At 39.7% G+C, this 17,464-nt stretch overlaps 1 protein-coding gene across 1 annotated transcript; it reads left to right on the top strand.

The window, feature by feature from the left end:
- On the top strand, positions 1–17,444 carry LOC310952146 (glutaminase liver isoform, mitochondrial-like). Its single transcript, XM_083920651.1, has 18 exons — positions 1–308; positions 1,615–1,702; positions 3,789–3,910; positions 7,270–7,399; positions 7,479–7,558; positions 7,698–7,861; positions 8,284–8,342; positions 11,519–11,551; positions 11,636–11,694; positions 11,777–11,843; positions 11,948–11,998; positions 12,952–13,128; positions 13,228–13,359; positions 13,460–13,552; positions 13,656–13,717; positions 15,921–15,997; positions 16,105–16,168; positions 16,300–17,444. The coding sequence occupies exons 1-18, from the start codon at positions 94–96 to the stop codon at positions 16,454–16,456; spliced, it is 1,830 nt and encodes a 609-aa protein (XP_083776777.1). The 5' UTR covers positions 1–93; the 3' UTR covers positions 16,457–17,444.
- The last annotated feature ends 20 nt before the right edge of the window (positions 17,445–17,464 follow it).

Here is a 17,464-nt window from a genome sequence, read left to right on the forward strand (position 1 = left end):
AGAGGCATTGGTCACAAATATCTCTCTTGATCAGCTTCTAGGGGGGGAAGACTCTCCTGAATTATTAAATATTAAGCTCTACTTATCACAATAATGCACTGCCTGAAAAGTCTGAGGACAGCTAACCCGGGAATCTTGCAGCTATTTAAAAATGCAGGGATCTCCGCCAGATATGGAGCCGACAACGTTGTTTTGTCCAGGACACAGCAACCTGTTCCTCTCCCCTGCTGGGCCGCAGCATCATCACCGCACAGCCACAGAGAATTTCACAACCAGAAAGACCCTGATGTGGACCGAGGACCCCTCAAGTAGGTCACAGTAGGCTATCTCTAAACCAATGGATACTATCATAAAATCCTTAATAACTGTGCAGTATTTAGGCTACAGTGTCTCTGAAGTGCAGCATTAATTATAATTTCAATTTTTGTGTTAAACAGCATGGTTCAATCCAATGGTTAAAAAAGGAGAAGATTTTAAAAGAAAAATGAATACCAGCACCTCTAAAGCTCAACAATTACCACTTAATATAGTTATTGTTTAATTCATAAACAAACTTAAGTGTAAAACAAGTTGAGGTTTGTGGCTGATGGAGTAATTTCCTGGATGTCAGCTGGTCTGGTTGCATGGCAACCTCAAGCTTTACTGCACCTAGAGCAAAGAAATAGTCCGGTAAGTGCTGCCCGTAAAAAAACAACTTAACGTTTTTTTACACTTCAGATTTTGTAACGGTTAAGAAAACAAGATATATATATATATACACTATATATATATATATATACACTTTATTAGGTACATCTGTGTAACCTTGTGCAATCCAATATGGTTCTGCCTATAATGTTCACTTTGTTGACACTGTCAGAGAGGTGATATACTGTATGTGATATGTTTTAACACTGACTAGTCCATGGTTAGTGGTGTTGTTGTACCCAACTACATTATATCCAGATAGGTGGTGTAAATAGGGAGGAGAACATTTTGAAAACACCTCCCACTATAGTCCAGTACAACACCACCATTGACCATGACCCAAGTAATAAACATATAACTGAATTCCCACATTTCTGACAAAAACTGATCGTTCTAAAATTTGCAGGGGGAGAATTTATGGCAAAGCTCTTGTATTGATTTGCATTAGATTACACAGGTATACCAAATGAAGTGGCCACTTCATATATATATATATATATTTCTTTTATTTATTTATTATTATTAAGTACAACAAATTAAGTAATTAACTTACAACTTGTTAACAAGAGGTTATGGCAGTTAGTACTTGGTTGTTTGATTCTAGCATTTTACTTATTTTTTATTGTATTTTCCAGCACTTATTAAAATATTTTGAAGTACACATTTGTATGTTTAATGTATGACCCGAACAGTAAATGGGCCTGGGAAAACATGCTGTATAGTGTATGAAGAAATCATCATTATTTTATACATACAGTCATGGTGACAAAGAGGCCATGGCCCCTCACTAGGTCAATAGCTGGATATTTGATGTCAACAGAAATGTTGAGCAGTGTGTCAACATAAACTGCTCATGGTTTTACCTTGATACACTGGAGCCAGTCCAAATTCAAAGATCACATATTCTGGTGTGGTTTGTTTTGGCAGAAACAGGCTCATGTCCAGTATGGAGGACCTACTTTTCTACACCATCACTGAAGGCAAAGAGACAATCCCCCTGTCCCAGTTCACCTCTGTGAGTCAACAACAAACACTTCCTCTGTCACGCTATGGACTGTTTTGACTTTCCATGACATACATGGCCATACACACAAACACACTGTTCCCTACAGCAGTATTGTATTTCTGAAAAGCACCTATGACTTTAGTGAAATCACCCTTGGGGGGTGATATAGGAGCCTACAGGAATCCAGAGCATCTCCGGCTGAATGCAGGGTCAAGTTTAAAAGGTGTTTAGCGACGTTCGCCTGTAGCAGGACTAAATATAGTAGGTGTAAGGTATGAGGTAATCGCAATCAGCCAACATGCATTTTTAACTTTGAGGTGTAGTTATTTTGGGTAGTTTAATTACAATAATATCTTAAATGTTGAGCTTGTACCAGCAGATGTGATGATAAACCTCATTAGATTAATGGCACATCATTTAATCAACAGAATAAGGGCTCACTGAGTGACCAAGATAGATTGTAAGACACACACCCACACATTACTGAAGAGATGCCAAGCTTCTGTGAACCTTCAAAAGTCCTATGTTGTATATAGTGGAATAAATGAACAGGGCATAGACTGCATGGTGTTCGTGTGCTCTCTGATAACAAGCTTTTGAAAATCATCACACCCTCACTTAGCTTCTTCTGGCGCGACCTTTAAGACCGTCACATAAAAAAAAAAAAAGGCAGACAGGGACATCTGGTTACCTCAGTGTCTATGGCAACTCGGTCGTTTGAAAAAGGAGCATGCATTTAGGAGAAGAGACGTGTGTCAACACAAGTGGCTTGTTGTCACGCCACGGATGACTGGATGTGTTTGTAGCGGTGACTGGGTTAGGACATCGATGGTGAAAGTGTCAGTTAGTATCTATGCGTGAAGATAACAGCACAAACATTCATCCTACTTGGACTCAGAGTCAGCTTACAAGAATGATAGTTGTCAAAAAAAATGTTTTTAAAGCTGAAGTTAGGTTTTGCTAATTCAAGTTTCTATGTTGTAGAAATGACGACCTTGGATAAAAAAAAATCCTTGCACTAGTATCAAGATAATAATACTGAACGTTTTGGAAACAAGCTGATATGTATTGGAAAAAGCTGAATAGTTCTGTACTCCTTTAACACATCAAAAAAATACAAAAGAGACATTTTTTCCTATTGCAATCGTTTAAGATGGAGATACCTGGAAGTGTGTGGAGACTGTCGGTGAGCTTAGACATAACAATGTAATATGTGTCTTTATATTGTATAAATACAGTACCCTGACACACTGTAACTGAAAATGTTCCTGGAGAATAAGTATTTCTCTATAAAGCATCAGAAAATGTCAAAAGTCAATCAAATCCTCCAGAAGCCCAAGTTGCTTACAGAACAGTGAGAAAAACCCAAAACATATTAAGATTAGGAGCATAGAAGACTAATATTCACATTTGCTGCAATGAATTTGTATCATCTTGGTTTATAAAAATGACTTTAACAATTAATTGATTATGAAAATTGTTGCTGATTAACTTTACTTGATTGACTTATCAAATAATTGGCTTTTTGTTTCAGCTCTACGTGACAGTGTATATTTATTAACAGTGTGTATTAATTACATACAGATTCAGGCATATAGGGTACTTAATTATTGCATCAGGTAAGATATAATAAACACTACATTTATCATTAACAGGCCTATCTGCGTCTGTTTTGTGTTGTTATTCAAATAAACAATAATAATAAATAATTTAGTTTTTCCTGCCCTGATACTAAGAATCACTCACAGACAACAGCAACAGCGAGCTCTCAGAGGAGATGACTCTGGAGCCTCTCTTGTCTGGTCAGGAGGGTCATGCACATAGTGTCCCCAAAAATAGACGCACGTGGTTCATACAGAGACTGCCAGCTTGGCTTGTGACTTACGAGAGGGATTCAAGTCGCCTGTATTTCCTCCACAATGTTGCAACCCCTGAGCCTTTGAAATCCCCTAACAATATCCATTTACACGTTTGATATCCTGCTAACTGACATTACATAAACACTGCTGCTGTGTGCTTCACCCAAGATGTTTGATCATGTCTGACATTTGTAACTCTTTTTCTCCCCTTGTGTATTAATTTTCCTGCTCTCCAGGCTTTGAGAAAAACAGGTTTATTGACGTCTGACCCTCGGCTGCGTGACTGTGTCCGTCAGATGCGACAATCCGCACGTGACTCTGTCGGGCCAGTCATGATGGACAAGAAGCTCTTCAGAAGGTGTGAAAAGCTTTTGTTTATTTATGGAGACATGGTTACGCCCACAGTTATTCCCAGGGGGAACTTTTACCTGCATGTGAAAAGCAGACAGAACATCTTCTGTAGTTGTTTAAGCAAACACTCGGTTTTTACCACTGCATCACCAGTCTTATCTGGTGTTAATTCTAATGTTGACTCCAAAACAAGTCATATTACTTAGAAATTGCATATTTAAAATTATTTGGGAAAACTGCAAATTAATCTGAGGAGGTGCCGCAATGAAGCATGGGAAAAGAGGTGTGCAAGGTTGTGTGAGGTTAAGGGTCTTTCAAACTTTTTTATTGTGGTTAAGCAAAGAAGTAAGACGAGGCGTAATCTGAGGTCAGCGCTATTTGAGTCCAAGAGACTGACAGAGACAGGCTGACAGCTGCTACTAACTAAAATTCACATGCACACATGGCAGCCAAAGCAGTAGACAGTGCAGAAGCACACAGGGGTCTCTGGGGGGTGTTAATAAAAGAATCATTCTGGTTGAGCTCCAGACTGTGGCAATTAGTAGACTCAACAGATCTGTAAACAGACCATGCAGATCATTTGTAAGGGTAATTGACTCTAATCCTGTGGCCTGGAACAGCAGAGGGTTACACAGTCTGGTAGTCTTTGTCAAACTTAATTGGCCGTGTCCATCTTTCTTTGCTTGTTTTCCTTGATTTGTGTGGTTATCCTTTCCTGAAAAACACTCAAGAGCTGACTATAAATATGCTACTAGAAGTAGAGAGAGCTATCTCAGATTTTTTTTTTTTTTTAGGAAATGACCCATATGAATAATGCAGGCTCTCTCCACTCTCTTCTCCTGGTGTCCCAAACCTCATGCCTTGGATCAGTGAGGGTTCAGACCAGCTGTGCCTTTCCTTGAGAGCGTACAGCATTGCTCAACAATTACAGAAAAAGAAAATCTATAATAACCGTTAGGATCTGCTGATATATGCAGGTGTGTTTGTTTGCCCTTTTAGCTGGGTATTTATTAGCCTGAAGCAGTTCAATTTGAGTCCAGTATGATGAGAAAAAATGATGAAAGCCCAGTGAGGAGTTGAGCATTTCAATTAGATAGAAATTGTGACTGAGGCTGTTGTGTTTGAGTCAAAGAACATTTCTTTACAGATGGTTGGACTGAAAAGGGCAAGTGTAAATCAAGAGGCTCATATCACAAAGCCTGGTATTCTTGCTGATTATAAAAAATGCTATCTAGACATATAACTATAACTCCAGATTTTTTTGTAGGGTTGAATGAGGTACTTTTCCATTGTGATTGTATTACTTACAGTAGATGCCAGTCGTCAGTTTGGAGAAGCAGGCAGGTGTCCAGTTTAAATGTATGCTGTATTTTTTGAATTGTTACCTATATTCTCATATAGCGTACACTTAAAGTACAGCTTTGGTGGCTAAACTCCTGTCTGCTTCTCCAAACTGGGGGCAAACTCATCCCTTTAACATAGCTATTACCGTACTTACAGTACAGGCATGGATGGATTACTGAGCACAGGCCCAGGGCCCCATAAGGTCAGGGCCCCATAAAGTCAGGTTGCTGGGGGAAAATTAAAAAAAAGATCACAAAGTATACACAAAACGACCAAAAATGACAAAAAAGACAAAAAAGACAACAAAGACATGCAAAACGATTAAAAATAGAAGTAAAAACACCACAGAGAGAAACAAAACGACAACTTAGAAACGTAAAACGTCTAAAAATAGATGCAAAACAATTACAAAGAAAACCAAAACAATTAAAATTTGACATAAAATGACCACAAAGACAAAACAAAATGCCAACATAGAAACAATAAAATAACAATAACAATAAAACAACCAAAAGAAGACTCCATGGGCCTCATTTTATCAATCTTGCGTGAAAACGGGCGCAGATCTGAGCGCAGAATTGGTCGTATGACAGGACCCACGTGTGATTTATGAAACATTCGTATCGGACCAATTTCAGCGTATGAATGAGCGGGCCTTGATAAATGCGGCGGCTGAATTCGATCGTCATTAACATGTTACGCCCATAAATATTCCTGGTTCGGAGGCCTCGCCCACTGAGGTCAAACATGGAGAGACGATACACTGGTACGAAAAGAAACCTTTCCGACACACAGATCGGCATCCTGACATCCGAGATGGAGCAAAATAAAGATGTGCTTTTTGGCAGTCTTAAGAGTGGAATAAAAGGGGCCCATAAAAACGCTGTATGGGAAAGAATAACGGAGGCAGTCAACCCGAAGCAGCGCTTGACTGAGACGCGTGTGCGCAGTGTTGTGCCGTTGTTGTGCCGTATTCAGCACCCCTGCCGTGAAATGCAGCCCCTCGCATTAAAGGTGATATTCTGGATCAGAAGGCTGTTGTTTCCACCTATAGGAGTAGTTTATATACAGGTAACCCAATTAAAATCTCACACTTTTGAACCTATGAATTGCAAGAAAAGCTGGGATCATATTTAGGAAACACTGAGTCAAATACATTCAACCGGCTCAAAAGATCCATTTCATTCATTTTGTAATTATGGCTGCAGTAGATTTCCACAGAACATACAAAAAGGTGTTGTTTTGTGTTCGCTATTACCCAAGTTTGTGATTTTAAAGTCTTTAAAATAGTTTAAAGACTGTAAGTAACCAATGTTCTGACCGTTGTGGGTTACCTTTATATAAACTACTCCTATAGGTCCAAACAACAGCCTTCTGATGCGGAATATCACCTTTAATGCGAGGGGTGCATTTCACGGCAGGGGTGCTGAATACGGCTCAACACCTGCTCTCTTGCCCTGTAGCGGGGGTTTGCCAGCGGGGTTATTAGGTATTCCGTAAGAGAATACCTTTGTCATCTAAAAGAACCACACCAAGATGTTAATCATCTGATACCTTGTTTGATTTAATGCAATTTATCGAGGGTAGCCACTAACCGAGGAGATGACTTTGGCTCTGCAGTGCGTCTTGCTGCAGCCGCGCGCCAACACATTCATTCATTAATTCAATGTCGGGGTGGCGGGGGGCTGGAGCCGAGCTGTTTTGAAACATAAAATAATCGTGTGTCGTTTATGAGGACTTGTAACCAGGGAAATTACATCGCAAGACATTTTAAATGCACATTAGACTAGATTAAACTGTTGTTATAAAGCCCACCATTGGCCACCTTTTTCAGACACAAAACAATTGTGATTAAAAGTACAAACAAGCGCCAGTGTTTTCCCCCCTGTCCCAGAAATATAATAAAAAAGGTTGGGGTTTTATTTGTTTTGATCTGCGTTATCTTTTTAATTGCAGCATCTGTATTTGAAGACTGTTGACGTTCTCCCTGTGATGTCCTTTTAATAATGTGCTGTCTTGTAGGTGTGTGGGCAACAACATTATGCTGCTGACTAAGGCTTTCAGGAAAAAGTTCATCATTCCGAACTTTGAAGATTTGACCCTGCACGTCGACAAGATGTATGACAGTGCACAACAGCAGGAGGCAGGACAAGTGAGTAATAAACTAACAGACAACCTGATATATCGTCTGCTCGTTCATTACAGTAACACTTAGACGTGTCTTCATGCAGGTAGCTGATTACATTCCCCAGCTGGCTAAGTTCAGCTCTGATCTCTGGGGTGTTTCTCTGTGCACAACCGACGGACAGAGGTATAGTAACATCTTCACGTGAATGTATGCTTCCATCCTGAAAAAAACCTCCACCGTGTGTTTTCCCTCACTAACACTCCTCCATCTTTTTTTTTGTTTTTGTTTCCATGCTCCTCCATTACATCCCCATGCCATGCAGACACTCTGTGGGTGACACCAAGGTTCCCTTTTGTCTGCAGTCATGTGTGAAGCCTCTGGAGTACGCCATCGCTGTGCATGAGCTCGGCAGCGAGCACGTTCACAAGTTTGTCGGCAAAGAGCCCAGTGGATTCAAGTTCAACAAACTGTCACTAAATGATGAAGGTAAGCGATTAGCGTAATCAGTCCAGCTCTCCTCTCTACACAAGAACAAGTACTAAGAATAATAAAGAGTGTACATATGATTAATCTAACTAGACGAAATACATCTTCTTCCCGAGTACGTAATTGAGAAATCTTGGCAACTCTTGATCAGTCATTTCAACAGATTGTTGGCAGAGCAAAGATAATGCAAGAACAGGCCTGTCTGGATGGACTTTTAGCCAAATTGTGTACTATTTTATCACTTCACCTTTGAGGCCATTTACTCCCCACTGAAGCAGGCAGCATTGTACTTTATGTGTTCAGTTTATTAGCTGATGTTGTTCTAAGTTCCCCCAATGAAATAACGCCTCTAATTTCTGCAGTTTATTGCTCTTGTGGTTAGGGGGCGAATGAGTGATAACATGCTCTCGTTTCTTGTGCAGATAAGCCACACAACCCGATGGTGAATGCCGGAGCTATCGTCATCAGTTCTTTAATTAAGGTAAAATATTAAGGCTGATCAGCAACGGATACACTGATAGGATAGTCGATGCAGAGGTTTTATTTTAGAATATACACAGAAAACGTACTACACAGTTGGTTGTCATTAATGAGGATGGTTCTCTGTTTTTAAACACAAACCTTACAAAATCCCCACTTCAATTATTACTGTGCAGTGTAGAGTTGTGCTTGAACACAGTTCACAGGGTCAATCACAGACCTTCAAAGATAATGATGAAAAACAAGAAACTATACAGGATAGCCAGGCATGTCTCCGTGTTCCAACAAAAGAGGTCCACTAATGATGCTATATCAGTTTTTTTAAGACATTGCTCTTAGCTACATCCTCAGTAGAAGCAGGGAGTTGTAAAAACATTTTAAAAGTGCTGTGGTCGGGTGGGCTCAGGAGGTAGAGCTGGTTGTCCACTGATCAGCAGCTGGATCCAGCTCCTCCAGTCTGCATGTCTCCTTACTTAGACACTCGACCCCAAACTGCTCCTGAAGGTGTGTGAATTGCCCTTGGTGTGTGAATGCGCGTCTAAATGATTAGATAAGCTCCTGATGATCAACGTGGCAGCTTGCATGGCAGTGTAAAAGGGTGAATGTGGCAAGTAGGGTAAAACCGCTTTGAGTGGTCAGAAGACTATAAAAGGGCTTTGTAAGTACAAGACCATTTATCAAAAGTACAGGGAACTGTTTTACAACATTTGTTGAATGAAGGCTGCAATGGGCAAAAGGAGATAACTTGCTCTGTTGCTCATTTTGACACAAATGCTGTACATGCGAGCCATGCAGAGAGCCCTGTAGCACCCAATAGTGTAATCATTTCCTGAAACGCCTGAAAATGTAATAAAATCTGCCATTACCCTGATAGAACATGTGTGATATTATAATAACTTTTTTTATATGACAAAACTCACTGTTGACTCAGATGAAAAAGAACATTTCATAGAGATTCAATCAGTTTATGTAATGTCAGCCATCTTCTGCAGCTTTTGTCATATTCTGAAGGCGTCTAATCATTGGACGATTCTTGCACAACGACCAATCAGAGTCAAGCAGGTTCGTTTCCCGATGAAAAGGATTTCAGTTTAATGCATTTTTGCCTGTAAATGTATCCCTTGTTGCCAACTGTATACAAAGCCTAGCTTTTACATTTTCAAACATGAAATCTGTTGTATGTAGTGTTTCACTAGGTTGTCACATTATCGGTAAAAAATGTTATTTAATATCAGTCATAACATTTTATGACATTATTGGGTTTTATTATGTTTTCAATCAGGTTCAAGTGCAAATTTTGGTACAATTTCAGGTGTTGGAAATGTTATGTTATTGGTTGCTACTGCACCATAGCACTTTTTTTTCAGTGAAACATACATTACAAAGACAGTTTATTGCATGTCTGTGGGATTTCTGGCTCCGACCCACAGAGCGTTTCCTAAAGCTGAAAGTATTTGTGATGTTGCACTATCTAATAATCACTCATCTATTGGCCGGTCACTTGCTGGACTATGATCATCAACATCTGACTGACCACACATCAAACTTATCTGTGAGCTTTGCCCTTTTTGTAAGACGTGCATGGGTGGAGCTTAGCCCTACATGGTTGTGTATTTTTCCTCAGTGGAGTTTTTCTGAAGTTTCCCAGCTGACTGACGAGGTACTCTAGACCTTTTATCATATGTGGGTCAGGTTCAGCAGAGGGAGGGACTTTGTGTGTGGGGGCCTGACAGCAGGGGCGTGTGTGTCCTTCTGGCCAATTACAGCCCCCAGAGCAGAAGGTGTGTTAGCCACCCTCGCTTCTCTGTGTGTGTGTGTGTGTGTGTGTGTGTGTGTGTGTGTGTGTGTGTGTGTGTGTGTGTGTGTGTGTGTGTGTGTGTGTGTGTGTGTGTGTGTGTGTGTGTGTGTGTGTGTGTGTGTGTGTGTGTGTGTGTGTGTGTGTGTGTGTGCGTGTGCGTGTGTATGCGTGCATGTGAATGGGAGGCAGGTGCTACAGTATTTATAAACACATAACATGGCATAGACAGTTGATAGAATACAAATAAAAAGTAAATAAGGTAATGAATAATAAAAATAAATAAATAAATGAATAAATAACCTAATGTGAACGAATATATCACGATTATGACTATCATAAGTATTATTATTAATTACATATTGCAGTGATAATATTTTGCAATGAGAGGTGAGGACAGGCCAGGGCATCCAGGGGTAAGCAGGGGGTCCCCCACCCATATAAACACACACACGTATATACATACAGTATTTATACACATACACACACACATACGTTTTATATATATATATATATATATATATATGTATGTATATATATATATATATATATATATTGATATATATATATATATATATGTATGTATATATATATATATATATATATATATATATATATATATATATATATATATATATTGATATATATGTATATATATATATGTATATACATACATACATACACAGATAATTCCCTGCCCAGCTGTCAATCTGGCCTCCTGTGCCACTTCCTGGTCTGGGCAACTTCCAGGCCCTTGGGAGGGTTCCAGTCCGGCCCATCCCCGGTCTTTATATTATTTTAATGAAGTCATTATCGTGATTACTGTAGTGAGAAAAAATATATGTATATATATATATATATATATATATATATATTGAATTGAATAAATTACTTTCTGCAATATTCATACCCCAGTGGGACTCTGCTTACAAAAGTTTAAATGTCATTAATTGTTTTATATTACTTTATTTTCCAAAAAGCAAGAGAACCAGAGAGCAAGAGGGGAAATAAAGAAAAACCTGTTCCTTCATTGGCCATGATAGAATGAGGTCATCCGTTGGATACAGTAATATTTGATATCATCCTTAACCTTTATGGGTATAGTCATTAAAAGTGAATGTGATTACCATCCCTATTTGGTAACTTTACTACTGGGTACTTATCCCTTACTGCTCCTTGAAATTCAAGCACAGCCGTAAAACAGCCCCCGGGCCACGGTGTGCACATTGCTACATGGACTGACAGGCACAAGAACGCCATGTACACGTCATACTTTGACACCCACCCAACACTGGACTCAAAAATATGCTACTGCCATCTGTAGGGACTTACTGACTTTAAAGTGGCATCAGAAAGTGATTTTTTTCTTCCTTTATCCACAGCCTAATTCAAATAAGGCAGAGAGGTTTGACCATGTGAGTAAATGCAAACTTTTTTTTGATGCCACGTATTTGTTTGTTCTTCCTACTGAGCCGAGTGTAAACATGATGATATTGCAGGTGATGGAGTTCTTGAAAAGCTTATCTGGTTCAGAGTTTGTGGGCTTCAGCAACGCAACGTGAGTACTGTTCTTCAAGAGACGCAACAGTATTGTCCCGTGTCATGTGAAATGCAACTTTCTAAATACTAGTTATCTCCAGTTTCCAGTCGGAGAGGGAGACTGGTGACAGGAATTATGCGATTGGTTATTACCTCAAAGAGAAAAAAGTGAGTTTTGTGTGTGTTTGTTCAGTGCGCAGATTTTCAGGGAAAGTGAATGTCGTGTGTGTGTGTGTGTGTGTTTGTGTTGACTCTGATTTTAACCCTTGCAGTGCTTTCCTGACAGTGCAGATATGACAGCGGCCCTCGACTTCTACTTTCAAGTAAGACTCTTTGCCTTTCAAGGAACAGTTCGACATTTTGGGAGAGTTGGGGAGGTTTTTTTTCATTGTCGGTTGTTAAATGAGAAGATTGACATCATGATATGGTAAATGGTAAATGGACTTGTTCTTATATAGCGCTTTTCTAATCTTCTGACTATATGAAAATATGTGATAATGTGATACGCAGACCCAAATTCATTCAGTTATTTATTTATTTATCACAGTTTTTTGTTTCCAGAAGGAAATCTGGAGAATTTGGCAGACTGAGTTTTATTTATTTTTTAAACACTATTTTTTGGCAGTGTTTTCAAGCTTTTTTATTATATAGGACAGACAGGAAACGGAGTGAGACAGAGCAAGAGGGGGAGACATGCAGCAAAGGGCTGCAGGTTGGAGTCAAACCCGCGGCCGCTGCCTCGAGGACCTTCAGCCTCGTTACATGGGGCGACTGCCCTTACCACTGTGCCACCAGCCGCCCCAATTTTTGTTATTTTGATTTGTTTAAAATCTGTGGAGGTGTCACTCCTTGTGGGCCTGGTGTTATGCAATAATGTTAGTGAATATCACAATAATGATATTACTTGAGATTCATAAACAGATGTTAAAGTCTGCTCAGTTCTGCTGCTTTCAGTATACAGCATACTGCTAAAATATAACAGATAAAGAAATCAAAGGAAACTATTCTATTCTACATTCTTTTATTGAACAAATTGAACATCAAACTGAACCGAAATGGCACCAAAAAAAGAGTAAAATCTTATAGTACAGTTTTCTACAGGTGCTATTATTCAACTAACTCGGAAAACCTCAGAGGTCACTGCACCCAGCCAAGAAATAGAAATGTAAACTATGCAGTGTGATTTTTGGTAATGCTCTTCCCATCAAACTCTGGGCAATAAAGCGAACAAGTGCATTTCTAAAAATGTCAAACTACATAACTGTTTTTTTTTAAGTTGTGCTCCATTGAGGTGACCTGTGAGTCAGGAAGTGTCATGGCTGCCACACTGGCCAACGGGGGTATTTGTCCAATAACAGGCGAGCGCGTGCTGAGCGCTGAAGCCGTTCGCAACACCCTGAGCCTCATGCATTCCTGCGGCATGTACGACTTCTCCGGACAGTTTGCCTTCCATGTGAGTCCTCAAGAATTCAAGGAACTGTTTGTTTCTTGTGTTGCACGTCATGAGATGTTGAATCCAGGTTGAGACGTTTTGTTCGCTCTTCTTGTCCAGGTGGGCTTGCCCGCTAAATCTGGTGTTTCTGGTGCTGTTCTGCTGGTCGTCCCCAACGTCATGGGTATGATGTGTTGGTCTCCACCTTTAGATCGGCTCGGAAACAGCGTCCGTGGCATTCACTTCTGTCAGGTATGCAGTCACCATCACATTTTCATTGAGTTGTCTCGTTCTAATTTGTCCGTCTTCGTGCTTCAAATATTCCAGCTTAATGAACTTGTTGACCCACTAGGAACTGGTGTCTCATTTCAACTTCCACAATTACGACAACCTGAGACATTTCACCAAGAAACACGACCCCAGGAGAAGATCAGATGAAGATCCAGTAAGTTCAGTGTACAGGTTAGAAAAAGCTGAAGCTTTTTTATGTTAAATGTTAAAGAAACAGTCCACTATCATGCAGTAATGTTTGCCTTTTGATCCATTAGAACAAGTCAGTGGTAAACCTGATGTTTGCAGCCTTCAGTGGAGACCTCACTGCTCTGAGGAGGTCAGTAAAAACAGGAACATTGCCTTTCATTTTTCATCACAAAGCTCCGACACCAGGGGCCTGTTTCACAAAGCAGGTTCAAAAAACTCTGAGTCTAACCCGGAACTCTGAGTTGATCTACTCTGAGATAGGAAACTCTGAGTTTTCGGTTCCAGAACAGCAGATTTGCGTTAGGTTGATCAACTCAGAGTAGTTTGACCTGGAGTTAAGCGCGTGCACCACAAGTATAAAAAGACAGCATCAATGGAGCCCTGATTCGACGAGTCACCATGGCAACGGGGAAGCGACGGGCTACGCTACAACTGGAAATGGAAACATTAATGCGCTCATACGGTGAGTTTGAGCAGGTTTACACCGCTGCAGCAGCAAAAGAGAGAGAGACGGTGCTGGAGGACATTGCGGCTCGGGTCAGTGCATAAGTTTAAATGTAGTCCAGTTGCAATCACAGTAATATCACAGGGGGAACTGCATGAGTGGGAGCCTATAAGTTTATTTCATTTAAGTGCAACCCCGCGGGGGAGAAGCGCAGCTTAAGATGAAACATAAAAACATTGTTCAAACAGGTAAAACCTCTGCACAGTCTCATGGTGACGCCTCATTTTGAGCAGGTTTTACATCGTAAAGTAAATATTACCGTAAGTGGCTGTTTTTTATACAACATATCAATGTTGTATAAAAAACTCCCATTTGCAAAAAAACGCAGCGCAACACACAATATCTGCTGTGATATGAGAGCATTACTGGTTGTTAATGTTGGAAATGTAAGGAGGGGTGAGATGGACTGTGACATGAAACGGTGTTGTGCCGTATTCAGCCCCCTCGCATTATAGGTGATATTCTGGATCAGAAGGCTGTATAGGAGTAGTTAATATACCGGTAACCCAACTAAAAGCACACACTTTTGAACCTATGAATTGCAAGAAAAGCTGGAATTATATTTAGAAACGCTGAGTCAAATACATTCAACTTGCTCAAAAGATCCATTTCATTCATTTTGTAATTATGGCTGCAGCATATTAAGGACGTCTGATAATCATCTCCCGACGAATATTTAATTCTCTTTGCGAAATGCGTCACCTTCATTCACGGGATCGTTATCAAAATGACACGCCATGGTAGTGAAATAGTCACCACCTCATATAACTTCTAATGTCTGATGTTTGCAGTGATTTTCTGAAAAAACAGACGGAACTATAGCAGAACTATACTTCGCCAAAACTCGCCCGCTGACTGAATGAATGAGGAAATGAAACACCGTGTGTGGCTGAAAGAGGGCGGAGACAGAGAGAAACTCAAGGTTTTCTGAGAAAAACCTGGTCCCGACCAGGTTAGTTTCAGAGAGCATGTTACCATGGTAACTGACCGAGAGTTTAAGTTACCTCTCTTTGTGAAACAGGCTAGAGTTACCCCTCTGTCTCTGGTTTGAGTTACCTCCCTTTGTGAAACGGAAAACTCAGAGTTTCCCTCATTTCAGGGTTAACAGACTCAGAGTTTTCACTAAACCTGCTTTGTGAAACAGGCCCCTGACGAATACACAACAGCCAGATGATGCAATCTTGATAGTTAGAGGAGAAGATCAATAAATATGAAGGGGCAGGGTTCTGATTAAAGGTACAACTAAATCTATTATATCTTGTTTGTTTAGTCCATACAAATGAAGTTTAAAAATGACAAGTTTACACCCCTAGAAAATCATAGCTTGATTTTACTTCCAGTCTTTATGCTACGCTAAGCTAATCGTCTCCTCGCTGTAGCTTCAAGCTTCATGCAGTATTTACAGGTACAGTATTTACAGTACAGGCTAGAGCTGTAAAGATTAATCGATTGGTTGTCAACTATTAAATGAATCCCCAACTATTTCGATAATCAATCATTTTCTAAGAAATCTTTTCTTACTCCTCTATGAGAGTAAACTGAGTATCTTTGAGTAAGGGACAAAATAATCTGTTGAGGACTTATTTTGAAAACACTGGTCGACATTTTCTCCAATTTATAGAACAAACTAATCAATTAATCAACCACGAAAACAATTGTTAGTTTAAGTCAAGAATACAAATAAGCATAGTCCCCAAAATATTGAACTTTTTGTTCAGAGTTCATCCTTAACCACTTCTGTAATGGTGTCCTTGAGTTTCTGGCCGTTTGCCATCGCTCGACTCACCTTGTGTGCTCCCTCTCCTCTGTTCCTTTGTTGTCCCTCCAGGTTTGCCCTTTCAGCTGTGAACATGGAGCAGAGAGACTACGACTCTCGCACGGCGCTCCACGTTGCTGCCTCAGAAGGTGACACTTCATTATTAATTCATTCATTCTTCAGTAATCTCCACTCTGATAGTCAAACAAGGATGAACGAACTACGGCATCAGGGGTTGCTCTCTTTTGTCTTTCAGGTCACGTGGAGGCTGTTGCCTTCCTAACTGAAGTATGTAAAGTGAATCCCCACATGAAAGACAGGTAGGGATTTGAAATCTAAATAAATACTTTGCGATACACTGTATGATTCCTTTGTTTGGTTAATAATGGAAGAAAAATATTTCCACCTACATATAACTTACCATAACAATCCATCTTCATATATCTCTCAGATGGGGGAACACACCTCTAGATGACGCCAGACAGTTTGGCCATGATGTCATTGTTTCAGTCCTGCAAGAGTACCAGCGTGAGAGCACTGAGAGTGACGCGCCGTGCGACACAGAGGAGCAGAAGACAACGCTGGATACGTTGAAGAGCATCGTCTGAAAAACAAGCGATCATAAATGTTAGTATTGGAAATGAATCTATTTTATTATGAGGACTGAATGGACACAGGATGAGTGAGAGACCTGATGAATGAATGAGTTTATCTTACTAGGATAATAGATGTTATATCATATTGTATTGTGTGGAAGAGCAATTCAGTGCAGGATTCAGTCCCTTTTTTCTGCAGACTGGAGAAATTGTTCCACAATGAAAAGTATCAACAAAGCACTATATAACCAGGCGATCTGTTGTTTGTGTGGAGAAAAATTGCATTAATTCAAACCATGATTTGGCTGGTGTTGCAATGCTAATGAACTGTTTTTGTGCTCAGCTTCTGATTGAAAATGTCACTGTGATGTAAATATCTAATACATTGTGCCTATTTATTGTTAAAATATTGAAATATATTTTGATTCCCCATTTAATCAAGGGATTGTGTGCCCCGTGTAATAGCCGCATAAATATTCCCAAAGCTGCTTCATTAATTATTCTAACTCTACAGGAGGTGAATCAGTTGCACTGTAACACTGGAAAGACTGTTTCATTGTAGTTTAAGCCAGTTTATTCTCTGCTGATAGCTCACCTACATACCTGTTGATGTGGTCATTGTCTTCTTTTTATTGGTCACTGTGTATCACAGAAACATCTGCATCTCTTAACATTCGAGTTACTGCAAAATAAAATATATAATTTAATTTATGCAAATGACTGTTGCAGAATAGACACACAGATGTGTTTGAAGTGATACTATTTGACAAGGAAATGAAAGCTTTTTCTGGTTAGTATGCAGTGTGCTTAGAAACTCAGACACATCTACGTCATGTGATAAAAATGTAATATCATACAGTTGAATCACCTCAAATGAATGCATTTTATTCACTGTTTTATTTCAGTTAACTCGGTGAAAGGATTCCTCAGCATGACTTAAGCTTCAGTCTGTCACTGTAAATATGTTCCATCTTGCTGTAAATAAAAGAGAAACGTAAAAGCAGTTTCTGTTATTTTATT

This window comes from Echiichthys vipera (genome assembly GCF_963691815.1).
Source record: "Echiichthys vipera genome assembly, chromosome: 9".
Taxonomy (NCBI): Eukaryota; Metazoa; Chordata; class Actinopteri; order Perciformes; family Trachinidae; genus Echiichthys; species Echiichthys vipera.

Excerpts from the sequence above, each read along its gene's own strand:
- LOC310952146 (XM_083920651.1), top strand. The coding sequence starts at position 94 with ATGCACTGCCTGAAAAGTCTGAGGACAGCTAACCCGGGAATCTTGCAG. Across the intron at positions 13,360-13,459 it reads GTGGCATTCACTTCTGTCAG|GAACTGGTGTCTCATTTCAA; the intron begins GTATGCAGTCAC and ends TTGACCCACTAG. Across the intron at positions 15,998-16,104 it reads CCACGTTGCTGCCTCAGAAG|GTCACGTGGAGGCTGTTGCC; the intron begins GTGACACTTCAT and ends TTTGTCTTTCAG.